The 20,570-nt window shown below is 42.0% G+C and overlaps 1 protein-coding gene across 2 annotated transcripts in view; it reads left to right on the top strand.

Annotated features, from left to right (window-relative positions):
* INO80 (INO80 complex ATPase subunit) overlaps nt 1–20,570 on the top strand; it is a 113,372-nt gene that overhangs the window by 56,702 nt on the left and 36,100 nt on the right. For both annotated transcript variants that reach the window (XM_056133677.1, XM_056133675.1), the window contains exons 21-26: nt 478–611; nt 2,293–2,360; nt 4,039–4,132; nt 5,667–5,838; nt 10,639–10,779; nt 18,779–19,004. In XM_056133677.1, the coding sequence (XP_055989652.1) occupies nt 478–611; nt 2,293–2,360; nt 4,039–4,132; nt 5,667–5,838; nt 10,639–10,779; nt 18,779–19,004 (835 nt within the window). The remainder of the gene's footprint in view (nt 1–477; nt 612–2,292; nt 2,361–4,038; nt 4,133–5,666; nt 5,839–10,638; nt 10,780–18,778; nt 19,005–20,570) is intronic.

Genomic DNA, 20,570 nt, shown 5'->3' with positions numbered 1-20,570 from the left:
GGCCCATTAAAGGGACTGGGGGAGTAGTACAGCAGACAAGGTGCTTGCTGTGTATACAACCAACCCTCAGCCCTCTCCGGTCCCCTGAGCTCTACCAGGAATGACCCCTCTGCACAGAGCCGGGAGTATGCTCTGAGCACTGCCACGTATACCCACAAACAACAGCAACACAAAGAGTCATTAGAGACTTAAACTTGGGGAAGTTTGTTTACAGAGGTAAGTATGTTCATAAAGGACTAAATTTTTTGCTTTTTGATTTTGGGCTACATCTGGCGACACTCAGAGCGTACCTCCAGCTCTGCACTCATGGAATCACTCCTGGTAGCGCTCAGGGGACCATATGGGATGCTGGGGATTAAACCTGGGTAGGCTGCAAGGCAAGCACTCTCCCAGCTATCCTATTACTTCAGTCCCTCCCCAATCATTTCAGAGTCGTGTATACACATGATAATGTTGTCTTACTTTTCTTCCTCATAGGTGTGTAATCACCCAGAGTTATTTGAAAGGCAAGAAACTTGGTCTCCATTTCATATTTCCCTAAAGCCATATCAGATTTCAAAGTTTATTTACCGTCATGGACAGATCAGGGTTTTCAACCATTCACGAGACAGGTGAGCATATATTATTGTCTGTGTGCTGACAGTGAGTTTTGTTATTTGGGAATTTGTAGTTACCGTCTAGTATGATTTTAAGGTTTAAGAGTTTGTAGATTTAAGAGTTTAAGGTTTAATGGGGCTGGATCAGTAGCACAGCGGGTAGGGCATTTGCCTTGCATGCAGCTGACCCGGGTTCGATTCCCAGCATCCCATATGGTCTCCTGAGCACCGCCAGGATTAATTCCTGAGTGCAAAACCAGGAGTAACCCCTGTGCATCTCCGGGTGTGATCCAAAAAAAAAAAGAAAAAGAGAGAGAGTTTAAGGTTTAAGAGCCAGAGTGATAATACAGCAGGTAGTGCACATGTCTGGCATGCAGCAGACTCCACCTTTATACCTATCACCCGATCTGGTCCCTCAAACACCATCAGGAATGATCCCTGAGTGCAGAGTTAGGAGTAAGTCCTAAGTACTGTTAGGTGCGATCCCAAAACAAGAACAAAGATTTTGTTGATAGACTAGAATATTTCTGAGTTCTCTAGCAATGAGATATTTAAACAGAGTAGACAGGGCCAGAGCGATAATACAACAGGTAGGGCGTTTGCCTTGCTCGTGGCTGACCCAGGTTCGATCTCTGACATCCCATATCCTTCCCCAAGCACCACTAATAGTAATTCCTGAGTACAGAGTCAGGAGTAACCCCTGAGCATCACTGGGTGTGACCCAAAAAGCTAAATAAGTAGAGTAGACAATAATTTGTCAAATGATCTCTGTAGGAATTTGTGTACTGGGTGATCTTAGAAACCCCAAACATTCCAGGCTTTTCTGAAAGAGGGATATGTGCCCGTGCTCAAATAAATGCTTGTATCTAAAGAGAACAACAGATATCTCTGCCTCAGTAGTGAAATTACTTCATCATGGGCTATTTTACACTTGGAATAATACTTGTAGCAGAACTGATTAAATTCCAAGTTAATCGAATTTACCTTCTTACCAGCATTTGTAATGGCATACTTGGTAGTAGTGCAGTGTTCGCCACTGAATGTTAGAGACATTTCAGTTCAGAAAGTTGTGGAGGTCCTTTCTGCACTTATGACGGAGGTGGCCGCCTAGACTTCTGGACTTTTCAGCAAGCCTTCAGAGAATTCACTGCACATCCACATTTGAGAATTGTGGGTTTAGAAAACTCCTGTGTAGAAAAATTTTAAATAGTATTACCAAACTAGTCATCAACATTATTTTTTCTAATGAAACAAATGAGATATTTCTGTGCATCTATACACATCAGGGACTGGAACCCAGGATCACATACATGCAAAGCTATATTCCCAGCTCCTTCTTGGGTTTTATTTTAAGAATTCTTTTTTGATAACTCCAGGCTAATACTTACCTAAATGATGATCAGGAGGAAATAGACCATCTGTGGTGTTTTATGTCAATGCCATATAGTTTATGATGCAGTGACAGTGATTCTCTAAAATAAAATGAAATTACTTTAAAGGTATATTATCTTCTTACTCTTTATTAAGTACTAGTTCTTTTTACCTTGTGTGCCATAACTTTTGCCTGTCAATAATGAACTCTTTACCACTAGAAACACTTTTAAACCCAAACAAACAAAAATGCTCTTTAGTTTGGAGACTCTTTTACAGTATTTGTAATTGGGTTTGAATTAATTTTATTTATTTTATTTAACAGGTGGTTAAGGGTTCTTCTTTCTCCATTTGCACCTGATTATATCCAGCAATCTCTGTTTCACAGAAAAGGTATGTGTTTGATTTTTGAGAGGGCAGTATACCATGGATTTGCCAGGATGCTCTTTGTTTTCTTAAGTGATTAAAAGTCTTGTCTCTAAGAGTTATGTTATCTAGGGGATGGGGGGTGGGAGGGATACTGGGATTAGTGGTGGTGGAGAATGGGCACTGGTGGAGGGATGGGTACTCGATCATTGTATAATTGAAACCCAAGCACAAAAATTTGTAAGTCTACAACTGTACCTCATGGTGTTTCACTAATAAAAATTAAAAAATAAATAAAAATAAATAAAAAATAAGGTTTGCAAGATGAAAAAAAAAGTTATGTTATCTAGGGGCCAGAGAGATAGTACAGTGAATAGGGCACTTATCTTGCACACAGCTGACCTGTGTTCGATCCCCAGCATCCCATATGGTCCCCCAAGCACTGCCAGGAGTGATTTCTGATAGCACAGCTAGGAGTAACCCCTGTGTGGCCTAAAAGAGTTACCTATATTTATGAATTTATGAATTCTGGAAAGAAGCAAAAGAATTTATTTAACTGAACTTACATTTTATTTCTTTCTCAAAAATTTCTTATATTTTGGGCCAGAGCAATAGTATCATGGGTGGGGTTCTAGCCTTGCAAGTGATTGACCTGTGTTCAGTCCCCGGCACTCCATATGGTTCTATGAGCCTAGCTGGGCGTAATCCCTCAAGCGAGCCAGGAGTAAGCCCTGAGTATTGTTGGGCATGGTGCAAAATCAAAAAAAATATTTTTACACTTAAAACTTTACTAAGCTAGTACAAGGCTCATTATTGTGACTGAGTTCCTTTCTCAATCTGGAGGAAAAAGCTGTTCAACTTTAAGCATTATCTAAAATATTATGTCAGAGATTCAGAATTTTTCGCTTCTTTGGGTTTTTTTTTTTTTTTTATTCTCTTCCCTGGAATGGAAAGAGAAGGCATCTAGTCAAGAATTTTTTTTTTTTTTAAAAAAAGAAAAGAAAAGTGACTGGAGAATTAGTACTGGGACTAAGGAACTTGCGGTCAGCCTTGGTTCTCTTCCTACATGTGATCTCTCCTGAACACTATTTGGAGTGATCTCTGAGCAATGCTGGGACCAAAGAGATAATTAATACAGGGTCAGGATGCTTACCTTCTACACCTCAAGCCCCAGCACTGCATATGGTGCCTTGAGCACCACCAGAGGGCACTCCAGAGCACAAGCCAGGAATAGCTTCTGAACATCATAGGGAATAGAGTCTCCACCCCAAAAAAGGGTAATTGATTAGTCTGCTCCACTTTGGCTCATATATATGCAGTACCTCATAGATCTGCCTCTTCTTCATACAGAATTAAGACTGTGGGGCCAGGGAGATAACTCAGAGTGCTAGCACACATGTTTTATATGCAGATGTCCTAGGGTTCTTTCCAGATACCACATGACCACACCTCCACCCCTAGTGCCACTAGGCCTGAGCACTGAACCATAAAGCCCACAAAGCTGGGCCAAGTATTCCCATTGCCAGGTCCCCCAACCACTGCTGGGGAGCCCCCCCACCCAAGGAAAACAAGACATCCTAACTTTTATTAAGTTGATTGAATATATTTTTGGTTCTTAAGTGAAAATTCAGCATTTCAATAGTTTTTTGTTAAGATTTTTGTCTCCTTGCTCATTAATTGGCTTTAACTTTGTCCTTTATCCCAGGTGTTAATGAAGAAAGTTGTTTCTCTTTTCTTCGCTTTATTGATGTTTCTCCATCAGAAATGGCAAACCTTATGCTTCAGGGACTTTTGGCCAGGTAAGAAATTTGCTGTTTGAATCAAGGAGATGGGCATAAATAGATAGAAGTAGTTGAGTACTAAGAGATTAACTATTTGCATTACATCTTAGCCTCATTTTTCTTTCCGTTAAAAATTTAAAGGAAATCATAATTTTTAAAAGCATTTGGTAATGATGTTTTTACACTATAAACAAAAATTGTTAGGATTTCCTTCTTGATGCTTCTAGGAGATCTTCAAGTCTTCTCAATTTTTCATTATTTTGCTTTGTTCTATTTGCTCCTACAAGGCAAACGTTTGTCCTGATGAAAAGACTGATGGTTTGTCTAGTGAGTAGTGATTGTAGATATATTACTGTAAATGCTCTGGGAAACTGGCTCTATGGTCTTATTCTTTGGAATGATTTTATTTTGTTACTTTATGTAATGATGATCTCATTCAGAAAAGCTGTCTTTCTAACAGGATTTTTTAATGATAGAATAGCATAAGATTGATTGTTAATAGAAGAGCTTGACATAGGAATTTAATTTTTTAGAGGTTTTTTTTTTTTTTACTTTATTTTATTTAATTGGTGGGGGAGTGGGGGGCGCACCCTGCAGTCCTCAGGGGTTACTGGCTCTGCACTCAGGAATTACTCCTGGTGAGGTACATGGAACCAGACCATATGGGATGCTAGGGATCAAACCCACATTGGCCACTTACAAGGCAAACACCATACCTGTTGTACTATCACTCTGGTACCCCAGATTTTACTTTTCACAGCAAGTCAAACATGACAAAGTTTGACTATACGGAACACAAGTATGAAACAACTTTTTCAAAAAGAAATAACTTACTTAGGGTTGGTCTGAAGCCGCAGTACAGCGAGTTGAGTGTTTTGCCTTGCATGTGACGGACCTGGGTTCAATCCCTGGTACCATATACACTCCCTCAAGCCTGCCAGAAGAGATCTCTGAGTGCAAAATCGGAAGTTAGCCCTGAGCAGCACTGTCCTCCTGTTGTTCATTGGTTTGCTCAGGTGGGCACCAGTTACGTCTTGTGAGACTTCTTGTTACTGTTTTTGGCATATCAAATACATCACGGGTAGCTTGCCAGGCTTTGCCGTGCGGGCGAGATACTCTTGGTAGCTTGCTGGACTCTCTGAGAGGGGTGGAGGAGTCGAACCCAGGTTGGCCGCATGCAAGGCAAATGCCCTACCTGCTGTGCTATTGCTCCAGCTCAGCCCAAAAACAAAAATTATTTTTAGGGCCTGAGCAATAGTGCAGTGGGTAGGGTGCTTGCTTTGCACTTGACCAGCCAGTTTTAATCTCTAGGCCATATGGTTCCCAAGCCCTCCGAGAGTGATCCCTCAGTGCAAGGCCAGGAGTAATCCTTGAGCACCACTGGGTATTGTCCTGTCCACACCCCCTCCCCAAAATAAAAAACCATTTTAAAAAATGTTCAGGATTTATAAAAGAGATATAATAACTGAGAGGTAAGGTTCCCCACTGCTATGAATGAACCATAAACCTCCCCGGAGCACTGAATAAGCATGTCTGCTGTGGTTTGTTTCAGATGGTTAGCTCTTTTCCTGTCTCTGAAAGCCTCCTACAGGCTCCATCAGCTGCGTTCCTGGGGAGAGCCAGAAGGAGATACCCACCAGAGATATCTCAGAAACAAGGATTTCCTCCTTGGGGTTAATTTTCCACTCTCCTTTCCTAATCTTTGTAGCTGCCCTTTGTTAAAGGTAAGCAATTATTTCAGCATCTGTTATCCATGTAGTACTCTCTTTTTCTTTTTCTTTAAACTATTAAATATAATAGTCATGGAAGGCATCCTGATATCTAAAAGTTTCTTTTTTTTTTTTTTTTTAGTGAAACACCATGAGGTATAGTTGTAGACTTACAAATTTTTGTGCTTGGGTTTCAGTTATACATTGATCGAGTACCCATCCCTCCACCAGTGCCCATTCTCCACCACCACCAATCCCAGTATCCCTCCCACCCCCCCATCCCACCCTGCCTCTGTGTCAGGGTACTCCCTTCTTGTTCTCTCTCTCCTTTTGGGTGCTGTGGTTTCCAAAAGAGGAATTGAGTGGCAATCATGTTCGATCTATAGTCTACTTTCAGCATGCTTCTCCCATCCTGGGAGGATCCTCCCAACACCCTGTATTTGATGCTTCCTTCTGTATCTGAGCTGCCTTTACCCCTAGAGTATGCGGCTGGCTTCCAAGCCATGGAGTAAACTTCCTGGTATTTATCTCAGCTATTTGTGAGTGTTAGTCTCCTATTTTGTTACTTTATGTTCCCCAGATGAATACAGTCTTTCTGTGTCTGTCCCTCTCTTTCTGACTCATTTCACTTAGCATGATACTTTCCATGTAGTACCACTTGTATGTAAATTTCATGACTTCATCCTTTCTAACAGCTACGTACGTAGTACTCCATTGTGTATATGTACCAAAGTTTGTTTAACCAGTCATCTGTTCTCGGGCACTCAGGTTTTTTTCAGATTCTAGCTATTGTAAACAGTGCTGCAATGAACAAACAAGTGCAGATGTCACTTCGTCTATACTTTTTACCTCTCCAGTGTATGTTCCCAGGAGTGGTATTGCTGGGTCAAATGGGAGCTCAATTTCTAATTTTTTGAGAATTGTCCATACGGTTTTCCAAATGGGCTGGACCAGTCGGCATTCCCACCAGCAGTGAGGGAGGGTCCCTTTCTCACCACATCCGTGCCAACACCCGTTGCTTTTGTTCTTTTGGATGTGGGCCAGTCTCTGTGGTGTGAAGTATCAGCATTACTTCTGATCTCCTTAGCATTATGAAAAGCTGATTCAAGACTTCAGTTTTCTATTAGATTGATTGTATTTTTCTTAGAGATTTTAGTTGTTTGTGTATTGCAGTTATCTTGACTTCATAACTTGATTTTTCACTCTATGTACGTGTGCATGTGTGTGCGTGTTTTAAGTTTGCTGATTTGTGTGTCCTTTCTGTTCAAGTCTTTCCCTGTATTAAAGTTTTGGAGATGATCTTTTTTTCTCAGAAAGTTTTTCTGTTTATATTTTATTTTCTAGTATCCAAAAAATTGGGAGAGTGTTTGTACATATGTTAAGACTTGTCTCTTTTTTTAATTATTATTTCCTTTGGGGCCACACCTGTGAAGCTTAGGTGTTATTCCTGTCTGTGCACTCAGAATCATTCCTGGTGGTGTTCAGGGAACTATATGGGATGCCAGGGTTCAAACCTGGGTTGGCCTCATACAAGGCAAACAAGCACTGCCCTATCTCTCCAGCCCCTCTGTTGTGAGTTTGTCTTTTATTTTTCTTTTTGGGTCACACCTGGCGACGCTCAGGGCTTACTCCTGGCTCTCACTAAGGAATTACCCCTGGCAGTGCTAGAGGGATCATATGGGATCCTAAGGATCAAACCCAGGTTGGCCACGTGCCGGGCAAACTCCCTATCTGCTGTACTGTCATTTCACCCACCCTCCTGTTTTTAACATACAGATATTCCTATGCATTTACCCAGTTCCATTTATTGGAGCTCGAACAGCCTTAATGAAGCTACAGCATTACCTAATGTTGAACAAATGGCCATACACTCTTAGCTCTTTTTCTTACTGTTCTGTTCTGATAGTTCATTTGTCTGTCCTCGAACTGGTACAAATCTGATGTCTAAAATTTACCTTAGAGTCTGGGAAATGTGGGTACAGCTGGTAACTGGTTTGATTATTTTTGATCATTACTTGTTTTGTTTGCATTTGAATTGGTAGCAAGAAGCATTTCTTGAGAGTGAGTCTTACTGGTGGAGTTAGGTTAATGTCTAGAAGTCTCAATTGTAAGAGTTCAGTTTTGTGCTAGCCTTTATTATAGTAGGTTATCAACACCTACAATAGGTAATTACCCTACAGCCTAGCACCTTCATAAACAGCATCTCTTTTAAATTCTGTTGTTCAGGAACTTAGAAACAATTTAGGTAGATGGTTCTGGCTCAGAGAATGTCATGAACTCATAGTCCAGCTAACAGCTAGAATTGCAATTATCTGACAGATTGACTCAAGCCACAGTATCTGCTTCCAGGCTGATTCACTTACATGCCTGGCAAGTGTTTGCTGGCTGTTGGATGGAGGCCTCCTTTTCTTGCTGTATGAACTTTTCCAGGGAACTGTTTAAATGTTACTCCTGGCATAGCAGCTGCCTTCCCCCAGAGACAGTGATTCAAGACACAGGACATATAGGAGCCACAACACCTTGCAGGTCACTAAGTCTATGGGAAAGGAAGAAGGATAAGTCTCAAACAGAGCGAGATATGCTACCTTATTTTCAGAAATATATCTTGTTGTATCTTAAAAATGACCAAACCTGGGGCTGCAGCGATAGCACAGCAGGTAGGGCGTTTGCCTTGCACGCGGCCGACCCGGGTTCGATTCCCAGCATCCCATATAGTCCCCTGAGCACCACCAGGTGTGATTCCTGAGTGCAAAGCCAGGAGTAACTCCTGTGCATTGCTAGGTGTGACCCAAAAAGCAAAAAAAAAAAATAATGACCAAACCCCTCCCATTGATTTGCTGCTCTAGTCTGTGATAATATAAGTAATTTGAAAAAAAGACTTGTATATTTTAAATTTTAAATGATTATCTATTAAATAAATACTCAGAGAACTTTGACTTGCTATTGATGAAGAATCCCCCAAACAGGAAGTTTCCCAAAACTCTTCCACTACATGTTAATTTGCAGCTTATGGTATCTATTTCCATCATCATTTCCTGAGTTGGTGAGAGCTGCCAGTCCCACTGTGGAAAACTCTGGGAAGCCATTGTGTTCATGGTGTTTCTCTATTTTATTTTCCCCTTTTTTGTTTGATCATTTAAAATCTCTGTGGAAATAGAATCTATGTAGTCTAGCAGTTGACCTATAAATACTTTGAGACTTTTTCTCTATATCTAAGTTTAATATGCTAAGAACAAAAGCAAAAATTTTGACTTACTGATTTTTAAATAGTAAAGACATAATATTAACATAAATATTTCCTTTTAATTTTTCACAAGACCCGAAGTACAAAGTATGACCCGGTGGTAAAGGGCTGAATCTCTCTAAAAGAAAAACGTCTCTGTATTTCTTTGCTATCCTGTGGTAAAAATGTATAGCTGTGGCGCCTGTAATCCTGGCCCACTCCTTATTTTCTCTTGAGACTCTTTCATGGTGCCAAAAGACTCTTTGCCAAAGCCTAACTTCATTGCGATGTGCATGTTCTGGTGCTGGCAGCAAGATGCACACAGCTGCCAGTGTCTGCAGGATAACAAGACATTCAGGCGCATGAAGATGGAACAACAGAATAGCAAAGCCTGTGACCCCATTAAAACCAAGTCACATCCACCAGAGTGTGCCATTCTGTTACTTTTTTCCTAATTTGTTTCCAGCCAAACTTACTAAAGAAGTAAAGATCCTCCTTTTCTCTCTCTTCCTGGACTTCAAACCACCCCCAACATCTTACATGGTATTATTTGAAATGTCCTTTGTGTTCTTCTGTGTTAAGCCTTTAATTTTTCTGTGTCTAGCATTGTCTAATAGTTCGTGTTGTTATGTAAATGCTATGTTATCTAGGAGACAATACTAAGGAGGACTTAATGGAATAAATCAGTGTCAAAGAAAATAATCTAATAAAGTATAGGTTGAAAAATATGTTGGGAATAGGGAAGGGGTAGGTACAGTGGGTAGGGTGCTTGCCTTATATATAGCTAACTCAGGTTAAATCTCTAGCACCCTATATGGTCCCCTGAGTCTGCCAAGAATAATCCCTGAGTGCCAAGCCAGAGTAAGCCCGGTGCACAGCCGCATGTGGCTCAAAAACAAAAATGAAACAAAACAAAAAAGACAAAGTATGTTGGGAATATAGTTAGGGTTTTTCTATAAGTCATTTAATATAGTGATTTTTCCAATGAGTGTGCCACTTTACCTTAGAATATATAAAGAAAAGTTTATATATTCTAATTTAGAAATGACTAACCCAGAGAATAGAATTATCAGGCTTTTTCTAGAAAAGTGTTAAAACATACTTTGTTAAAAGGACTCTACAATGAATATTACATTCCTTTTTTATTCACAAAGATAGTGCTAAAGAGAAAATAATTAAAAATGGTCATTGTTTCATCTTTCACCTTTATATTCTAAGAAGAAGAAAGAAGCAGACTTCTACTTAGTTTGTCATTTGAGGACACTTAAGAGAGACATTTGGCTCTAAGTAGTGTTTTTTGTTAGAAATGGTAGTATTCTGGGCTGGAGAGATAGTACAGTGGGTAGAATGCTTGCCTTGCCTTTGACCAACCCAGATTCTATACCCAGCACTCCATATGATCCCCAAGTCTACCAGGAGTTATTCTGAGTGCAGAGCCAGGCGTCAGCCCTCGGTACCACCAAAAAGAAAAAGAAGTAATAGTATTTACTGGGAAGAAGGTCTTTAAGTCCAATGTTTAATATGTGGAATTTCCACTTGGCTTACTTTAAACTGGATTATCAATAGCACTTATTCCTGTTTTTGTTTTGTAGTCTCTTGTTTTCAGCAGCCACTGTAAAGCAGTGAGTGGCTATTCAGACCAGGTCATCCATCAGCGGAGATCAGCTACCTCCTCGCTTCGTTGCTGCCTGCTCACTGAGCTGCCATCTTTTTTGTGTGTGGCCAGCCCACGAGTAAGTATCATAGGAGAGAAGAAAAATAAATGGTAGTTGGGCCTGAAAGATTGTGCAAAAAGCTGGAGTGCGTGACTTTATATGGGGAGGCACTGGGTGGTCTGAGCATTGCTAGATGCAGCACTGAGAATCCCCAACACACTGCTTGGGAAGCCTCTTGGGGTTGGGGTGGGCGTGGGCGTTGGTATTTAAAGAAATAAACCAATTTTCAAGGGCATCTGTTTCATAAACAGGACTACTTCAAGCCATTTAAATCTGGAGAGCTATGTTTAGCTCTCAGTGTTTAGGAAATGTATCCATAGTTTTGTCCTACCCATAGTAGCATTCCTTACATTGAATTGTGTTGGTTTGAGAACAGTTGGGTCTTGGATAAGAATTGTTGGTTTTCCTGGCTATGTCTCTCCTGTGTTTCTCATCTAATTGGGCCCTGACTACCCTGGAAGCATGCCATCTGTCAGGTAGATTATCACCCGCAGCAGCCTCAGGAATGTGGAAATATTTGAAAAGAAGAGGGAGCCATTTGTCACCTGCATTGGGGTTTGGGAGGGGTTTTCAGGGGGGGAGACCAGATTGGGAGGGAGATTTGATCTTGCCTTATCACCACAGTACAGTCTGTGACTAACGGAGTGAAAGGAAACATAACACTCCAACATCAAGACATTTCTTAGTCTGGTGAGCGCTTGCTTTCTTGAACTCCCCTGTCCATGGTTCACAAGTGTGTTCCCTATGAAAAGAGGCTGTTGCACCATATTTGCCATTCAGCAGTCATGGTCTTATTTGCAGATTGGGGGTTTCTATTGTGGTTTCAACTTTGAGCAGCTGTTGGAACCTTCCTAATACCCTGTTTATGAAAACAGGGTTCTCTGGTGGTTGCCAGCAGCATTGCTTTTACAAAGGCTCTTTTTGGCACACTGTAGTTGTTTGCTTTGCTTACATCTTCCGCTCCCTTTCCTGTCCTTACTGCTCAGAGTCAGACAAAAACTCTTACAACCATAAAGTATATGAGAAGAGAGAAACAAGTAGAAATATGGCCAGGCTCTGGTTAGTGCAAAGAATGATTTTTATTTCCCAGCTTCTTGTTTTTCCTTTTAGTCTAATAGAAGAGCCTGGAGATTCTAAGAGGCTAACATTTTTCACCCTTCTGGATTTTTGTTTTCTCCGTTATCCTGCTAAGTCTCAGTATTTAAGGGGAATTCCCTCCCCTTTTGTGGGGTAGGGGATGGGCAGTGCTTGGGCATTCCTGACCCTCACACATGTAAGGCAAGTGCTTTGCCACAGAGGTATAGACACAAGGTGGGGCCTTTTGAATCATTCTTGTTATTTTTCTTGGGGGGTGGGGAGGAAGGGGATTAGGCCACACCAGGCTCTGATATTCTTGACTCTGTGCTCTGAAGGAACTGTGTGGTGCTAAGAATCGAAGGATTGCCCGTGTGCTAAGCAAGGCACCTTAACTCCTGTGCCCCCTCTCCATTCCCTATGTGATATTTTTCTGCACTTATATTAGCTTATGTCCTTATTTTATAAAGCAGACAAAGGTCTCAATCTGGCAAAAGGTTTCAAGATGATGAATGGATGGAGGTGAAGTGGTAGTATTGAGTTGCATTGACTCCTACCTGTCTGGATTTCTTTCTGCTAGTGCTATATTAAGTAAACATGATTCCCTTGCTACTTTCAACTTAACTTTGATTTATATTACCTATGTAGAAGGTATGTGGGTTTTTATTACTATTATTATTAAGTTCTACGAACTATTTTTAGAAATTATCTTAAAACCAAACACATAGAGGAGCTGGAGAGATAGCACAGTGGGTAGGGCCTTTGCCTTGCATGCGGCTGACCCAGGTTCGATTCCCCACATCCCATACGTTCCCCTGAGCACCGCCAGGAGTGCCTCCTGAGTGCAGAACCAGGAGTGACGCCTGTGCATTGCCGGGTGTGACCCCAAAAAAAGCAAAAAAAAAAACAAAACCAAACACATAGAAAACAGCCTTCAGGGCCAGGGATATAGCTCAACAGTATAGAGCATTTGCATCACATGTGTGTTGCATGAGATCAATCCCTGGCACCACAAAAATAAAATAATAATCACCAAGAAAAGAAGAAAGCAACCTTCAAACTTCATAGTTGTTTCTTTTCTTCTCACTTTCCTAATCTGCTGTGTATACAAGAGTACGAAGAAAAAAAAAAGAAGCCACCTAGATTTCTGAGGAAGGGATGCCAAAATATTTTTATTTCTCTTATCAGTATTTTATAGAGCCAAAAAAAATGAATTGTCTTGGTCTCTATATTATGGGCATAAGATTATTTTGGGGCTAGAGAAATAATACAGCTGTTCAGACTTGTGCCTTGCGTGCAGCCCACCCTGGTTTGATCCCCAGCACCACATAGTCCAGGGATTGAGCATTGCAGGGTGCAGTGCTGGAGACCTCTAGCACCACCGAAGGAATCCTAGAAGCCTCCAAGCTCCTTTGGGTGTCCAGCAAGTCCCAGCACTACAGGCCCTGAACGACTCTGTATCCTTGGGCCCTCCTGTGACCCACCAGCCTAGCTGGCCAAGAGTCTCCGGGAGTATTTGCACCATGGTTATGAAGACCAAAGAAGAATGTTAAATCTGTCTGTTAAACATTTTATACATACATAGACAGGTTTCTACTTTTCACTTCGGGCCTGAAGTACAAGGGAAGCAATATTTTAGAGAGTCTTCAGTTATCTAACTTTGATATCACACCCTGTGTGGTGGGAAGAAACCGATTTCCTTTGAAATCTTAACCCTGACCTTGAGTTAAGACGAATTAATTTCCCTGGCACATGCTATGAAAACTTTAGGGTCAGTTCAGGAAGAACTGTGCCATTAAGGAAGGAATTATAGCAGCTGTTTTCTCATTAGCTAGGAAATAATTCTGCCATGTTAATAAACTAAGACCCTGGGAATTCATCTCAGAAAAAAATGAAGTGCTTGGAGCGGTCACGCTTCTTAGAGCTAGAGCAGGAATATGCATGTCCTCAGGAAGGACGCGCTGAATGCTTGAGGAGGCAGCCCAGAAGACACCATAGTTCAGAAAGTTAATGAAGCAAGAAGCAGGGGTTAGCCGAAGGGAGTGCGTCCTCATCTTTCGGAGGGAAGATTGGTGTGTCATGCTTCATCCCCCCCACCCCCACCCCACCCCTCTTGAAGCCATCAGGAAGGCCATTCAGGGTTAGAATTGGTAGAGGCTGTTTAGGATAGAGCTGACTTGGAAAGCTGGAATTAAGGAGAAACAAACTTGCCCCCTCTAGTACCGCTTGACTCACAACATGACATTCGATGATTTTCTTTCCATGTATCTTAACCCAGGGTTCTTGTCAAAGAAGTTTATCAAAGGAGTAAAAATAATAATATTTTAGTAAGAACTGTGCCTTATAAACTTCTCAGTTTACAGTGCCTGAGCTTTGGAAGAATATCAGCAGAGGAAAAATTGAATTTCATAATTGGAAAAGTGATTTTGTGGGACTGAAGCGATAGCATAGTGGGTAGGACGTTTGCCTTGCACGCGGCCAGCCCGGGTTCAATTCCCAGCATCCCATATGGTCCCCCAGCACCACCAGATGTAATTCCTGAGTGCATGAGCCAGGAGTAACCTCTGTGCATCGCTGGGTGTGACCCAAAAGAGAAAAAAAAAAAGGCGGGGTGGGAGTGATTTTGTCTTAAAAAAGTGTGTAGGGCCAGAATGCTCAGGGACCGGTGCACATGCTTTGCTTGCAGGAAGCATGCCTTTCACTCAGGAATAACCTCTGAATACCTTTCTGGTAGTAATTAGTTCTTAAGCACCCCAGGGTGTGATCTAAAAGTTAAAGAATAGGGGTAGGTGTTCTTAGAGATGAGTCCTAAGCAAAAAAAAAAAAAAATTTCCCTGTGTTTTTGGCCCAAAAGATTTCTGGGTTTGGTTTTGGGGCTACATCTGGCAATGCTCAGGGCTTACTCCTGGCTTCACACACAGGGATCACTCCTGGTGGGGCTCAGGGGACCATATATGATGCCAGGGATCAAACCTGAGTCAACCACGTGCAAGGCAATCACCCTAACTTTGTATTATCTCATCAGCCCCGTGGCCCAAGTTTTTATATATCACTGTATCACTGTCATCCCATTGTTCATCGATTTACTCAAGCGGGTGCCAGTAACGTCTCTATTCGTCCCAGCCCTGAGATTTTAGCAGCCTCTCCTTACTTGTTTTCCCAATGATTGGAGGCTCTTTCAGGGTCAGGGGAATGAGACCTGTAGTAGTTACTGTTGGCATATCGAATATGCCACGGGGGACTTTCCAGGCTCTGCCCGTGTGGGCGGGATACTCTCAGTTGCTTGCTGAGCTCTTCGAGAGCCATATATATTTCTCTCTATGATTTGTTACCTGCTGCCTGAACCCCATCAAACATGGCTTGATGTTATGGAAAATAGGTAGGAAGTATCTTATGATATGGCCATGCGGTCTGGAAAGTGGCCTGGAGCATGGCGGCAGTTGGATAGTTGAGGTCGGATGCCGGGGTCGGGTCCCTTGGGGCGGGGAGGGCTCTCACCCACCCTCCTCTGGGATGCCTCAAGTGAAAGTGGTGCGGAACCCAGTGGCATGGTTATGGGAGTCTCATTTTATTCTCCCTTTCAGGAGAAGCAGCCGTGAGTTCTATATAAGAACTTACATATAAGTTCTGTCTTTCCACAATATATATATAAAGGGGGAAAAAAACCACACTTCTCTTTGGATACAAATTGCCAATTGTCTGTCACTTGAAAAGACAAGGTATGCAGTACTCATCCAAGAGTGAATACTACATGAGATAGAAACATTCGTCTGTTGTTCAAACCTATGTCCTTAGTCATATGACAGTTTTGGGGTTTATTTGGTTTTTTGACCTATTCCTAGTAGTGCTCAGGGTGGATGCAATTCCAAAACCCAATCCTCCACATGCAAAGCATGTGCTTTTGTATTTTAAGTTATCTCCCTGGTTTCTCCCTAGTGTTTTTGTTTCTTTGGTGGAGGTGGGGGTTGTCATGCAGCAGTACTCAAGGCTTACTCCTGGATTTACACTCAGCGATCACTCCTGGTCATGCTCCAGGGTGTGCTGTGGAAAACCTGGATCAGCTGCATGCCAAGCAAGTACCTTAACTCACTGTCCTGTCTTTCCTGCTATTAACCTTCATCATTTTTTCTTTGAAACATAGCCACTGTTAATTGTAGGTTCTGGTACTCAAGCCTCATACATACATGAAAAAAGCCAGCTCTGGTCCTTTATCTGCTTGGACAAACTCTAAGGAGACATTGCCCCCTCATTCCCCCAATATGGGAACTACTCCCAATGGTTGGGTTGGTGGGGAGGAAGGGCTCAAGTTAGGCAGATGGTTTCCAGGATCAGACTTCCGGGCCTTACACATGCAAGGCACTTGAGGCACATCCTGGCCAATACCCCCCAATTTTTTTAATGTTTGTTTGGGGATCACACTTGGTACTTCTTCTTGTCTCTTTCCAGTCCAGTGCTTAGGGGATATTTCAGGCAGTACTCAGAGGACCTTATGCAAAGATCAAGCCTGGGGCAGGGAGGGGAGTGGAGGCTGGGGACATGCGAAGAATGAGTTCAGCCTATTGGTTCACCTTCCAGACCTAATATTTTCTTTTTTATTGTATTAAGGTAACATTGTTACAACAGTTCAGTAGTTTCTATATTCATGCTCCTGTTGTGCAAATTTACTGTCTGACATAAGTGCCCAAGACTGCACTATCCTGGTGTTAACTTAATGTTCTGCTTCCTCCATTCCTTCCCTGCATCCCGTTACCTGCATTTCTGTATTCAAACGCAAGACCCAAGTTTTTAATTCCCATTTCTATTTTGTCTGCTTGCTTCTGCTCTGCTTTCTCTTAAAAGAATGAATAACATGAAAACAACCCCTTTGGATGGGGGAAATGATAGGGCATTACCAAAATCCTTGCCTACTTTGGTCTGGAAAAACCAGTTTCTTTGTGAGCCTGTCCAGGCTTTGGAACCCCAGCCCAGCTTACCTGTGAGCCTGTGTAGTTTTACATTTGAACCATAGGTGGCACCACTTCCTAGCAAACTCCGTTCAGCTTCATCTGCTTGCCAGAGTAGTGTATGATGTGGTGATTAGTAAATGATGCTCACACTCTCTCGCTCTCTCGTTCTCTCTCGCTCGCTCTCTCTCTCTCTCTCTCTCTCGTTTTGGTATCCTGTGCACTCCAGCAGAAACACCTGCAGCTGATTAGTAACTTATTCTCCAAGGCAGTGTTCCTCAAGGCTTTCCTAAGATGATTGGCTGCTAGTTAGAAAGTCAGATCTGGAGGGCCTTACACGAAGTCGACTGTCGACCTGGATTCCCTGGCATCCCATATGGATCCACAAGCCCCACCTGCAGTGATCTCTGAGCACCACTGGGTGTGCCCCCCCCCCCAAAAAAAATAAAACAGATCTATTGATTCCTCCCTTAGAAATTCTGAATTAAAAGTTGCACTTTTGATGAACTCTTGAATATGTATGCCAGTCCTTGACAGCCATTGCCCTAAAGATTGATGGGCATAAAAATTAAGAAGTTTGTGACTACAGAGACAGTACAGCAGGTATGTCGCTGGCCTTACTCACAGCTGACATTGGTTTGAGGCCCAGAACTGCTTATGGTCCCCTCCTGAGCACAGCTAATTATGGTCCAAAACCAAAAAAGAAAGAAAAAGAGTGAAAATAGAATATTAATAAGTATAATTTTTTTAATGTCTGACTTTCAAGAAATAGTATTTTATGTTTTCATCTCATCTATCTACCCTCTCTCCTTATATCCACTTCCTCCCCATTTCTTGGTCTAGTGCCAAGGTTTTTCAGAGCAATTTACTGTTTATAATGGGAATTTAGCATTTTTATCAACCTGGACTGGCAAATAATCAAATTTTAACAAAAGGTAGCCTCAGGCTCCTTATCAGATGATTTCACAGACATCTGAATACATAGCTGCTGATTAGCTTGGGAACAGACCCAGAAGAAGGATAAAGGCTATGTTTGAAATTGGCAAGCACCACTTTCCATTGAGAAGCAGCATTTGCCTGTTATTGCACCTTGTGATGTGATAAATATTTGTGCATCGCTGTGCCTTCTCAGTCTGCTCTAGCAATTGCTTTCCTTCCCCCTCCTCCACTAGCTGAAAGAGTCTCTTATCTCCTGTTGGATTTGTTAGTCAGCAGCCTGGTCAGGGGAGAATAGAAGGAGCGTTGAAAACCTTGGGAGTTTTGCCACAAAAAACATTTAAGATAGAGGCCAGAGAGATAGTACAATGAGTAGAGCGCTTGCCTTGCACGTGGCCAGCCTGGGATTGATCCCATATGGTTCCCTGAGAAACTCTGGGTGTGGGCTGGCCCTTTAAAAAAAAAATACAAAACAATACAAAACATTAAAGATTGCCAGGTGTGTGACTCAGTAGCAGAGTACATGCCTTGCAGTTGATACCCTGAGTTCAATAAGATGCGCCAGGCCTATAGTTGTTAATTTTTAATGACGACTAACTTGCTTCAACTCCTTTTCAGATAGCTTTATCTTTAGAGATGACTAATAAAGCAAAAGCAATATTTAGGAATAAAGGGAGGTGGCAGTTTATATGTGATTGCATATAATATTTAAATTATGTGATTATAGGTGATCACAAATTTATTTAAATGTATTTGTATGTTATATATTGAGTATATAATTATACTTAAATTTAATAAAATTTAACATAAGTATATCAATTTAACTCACATGATAAATAGTATTCCTGACCTGGTATCTCCAACGGTGTTTGGATGTTACAAGTTAATGACTTGTAAAATGACTATAAAAGAAAAGAAAAGATCCCTAACTCAGTCAGAACAGTAGAGATCAGACACTGATCTCAGAATTACCCATATTAATATGATTTCGAAGTCGATGTTCCTAAAAGACAGTAAGTATGGAAAATGTGAATGAACCACTTCACGCCAATTTTTTGCTGCAGGTCACCGCGGTGCCATTGGACTCTTACTGCAATGACCGGAGTGCAGAATATGAGCGACGAGTGTTGAAAGAAGGAGGGAGCCTGGCAGCTAAGCAGTGTTTGTTAAATGGGGCCCCAGAACTGGCAGCGGACTGGCTAAATCGACAGTCCCAGTTCTTCCCAGAGCCAGCGGGAGGACTGTGGAGCATTAGGCCTGAGAACGGGTGGTCTTTCATCAGGATTCCAGGTGAGTTGTATGCATAATTCTTGGCATGTTTCCAGCTTTGACAAGGAGAATGAGGGAGGTGCCCCATGGGGCCGGGCGGAGGGGAGTGTGTCTGGGTTGAGGAGAGGGGTCATGTATCTAAATTTCAAAGTTCTTGGGGTTTGTTTCTATTTCCTCTTTTGCCTTTACTAACTTACAGGTAGGAACACTGAAAAGATTTTGGTATCTTGTATCCAGATTCAGAGATATGTTTTTTAGATAGATGCTTAAATACAAATTTACAGCTGAGAAAGAAAGGAATGCTGCTCTTAAAACGACGTGGGGGGTGGTAAGAAATAAACTTCGTAGGAAAGGCTCCAGGTCGAGGGAGTACGGTGTCTTTGCCATTGCCAGTGGAATGAATGAGAATGTCGTCACTCCCAGAAAGCCTCATTTGAGCTTCATAAACAGTGTCTTGCACGAAGCACTAGAGATCTGAATGATAACCAGAAGAAAAACATTGTGTTTTGTGCCAGAGTGCTAGCGGATTCCCAGACCTCCTGTGGTCAAGGTCGAGGGTTGAAAGGAAACAAGGTTTTCATCTTTGCTTTAGTGAGACTACTTTTAAGGAAACTAAACACAGGGTTCATAGGCTTGTGTTCTTTGCTTGCACCTGCTAACAAATTGAGTGGTGACAAAGCTACAGTGTGTTTTATTTGTCCAAATTATCTGATACATTGCTTGTGTTTATCTCATTGAAGAGAGATTCCAGGGTTAAATGCCTGAGTTTTCCATTTATGTTAACTCTCTCAAGGGTCAACACCTGAGAGCAATTTGGGGAATACTTGAACTAGAAAAAACTCGTGGGTATATGAGAAAAAGATGCATTGGTGGAAAACAAGGTGGAGAGCCTAAATCTAAAGCAGGCCTGAATAGTAGTGGGAATAGAGGAATAAATCCAGCAAATGTGGAAACCACAGAATCCTGGGCAGGAGATGACCACAGGTATTGAACGAAGCAGGACACCACCTTATTCTTTCTCCCTTTCTGGCTCCTAAATTCCCAGTACAGGAGTAGCAGGCTTATTGCTGGCGCTGTGGGAATCTCTTGTGGCTTTTCCTGTTCTTTGAAAGAAAAATGGACCTTGTTTAAATAGCAGGAAGTGTCTGAGTTCTTTTCACATCGATAAAAAGCACCAGCCTCACTGGCTGTTTACTGTGAGAACCAACCAGCTCCTCACTGACCCCATTGTGCTCTGGGGGCTGACTGGGGCAAGGCAGCTGGGGGGGAGGGGATCACTGCAACCTGTGTTATATATCTCTTTCCTCTAGACATTTTTTTTTAAATCTTTTCTCTTACCCTGGAAAGGGTTGGTTCCTTTGCATCCTTGAAAGACTAAAAGCCCCTGAATTTCAGACCTTGAATGCATCCTATCTGTGTCATCAGAGGAAGATTACACACCCCCTTCAAAAGTCTCCTGGCCCGACATGGTCCCCCACACCCAAACACCAAGCTGGGAATAGCCCCTGAGTACCACCAAGTGTGGTCCAAAAAACCAGAGTAAAGTAAATAAAACAAAAATCCCCTCCTGTCCTTGGGAAAATGAAA

This window comes from Sorex fumeus, unplaced genomic scaffold (genome assembly GCF_029834395.1).
Source record: "Sorex fumeus unplaced genomic scaffold, SorFum_2.1 ptg000098l, whole genome shotgun sequence".
In the NCBI taxonomy this organism is placed as follows: domain Eukaryota; kingdom Metazoa; phylum Chordata; class Mammalia; order Eulipotyphla; family Soricidae; genus Sorex; species Sorex fumeus.
The sequence above is the reverse complement of the archived record's forward strand: the minus strand, read 5'-3'. Positions and strand labels throughout refer to the sequence as shown.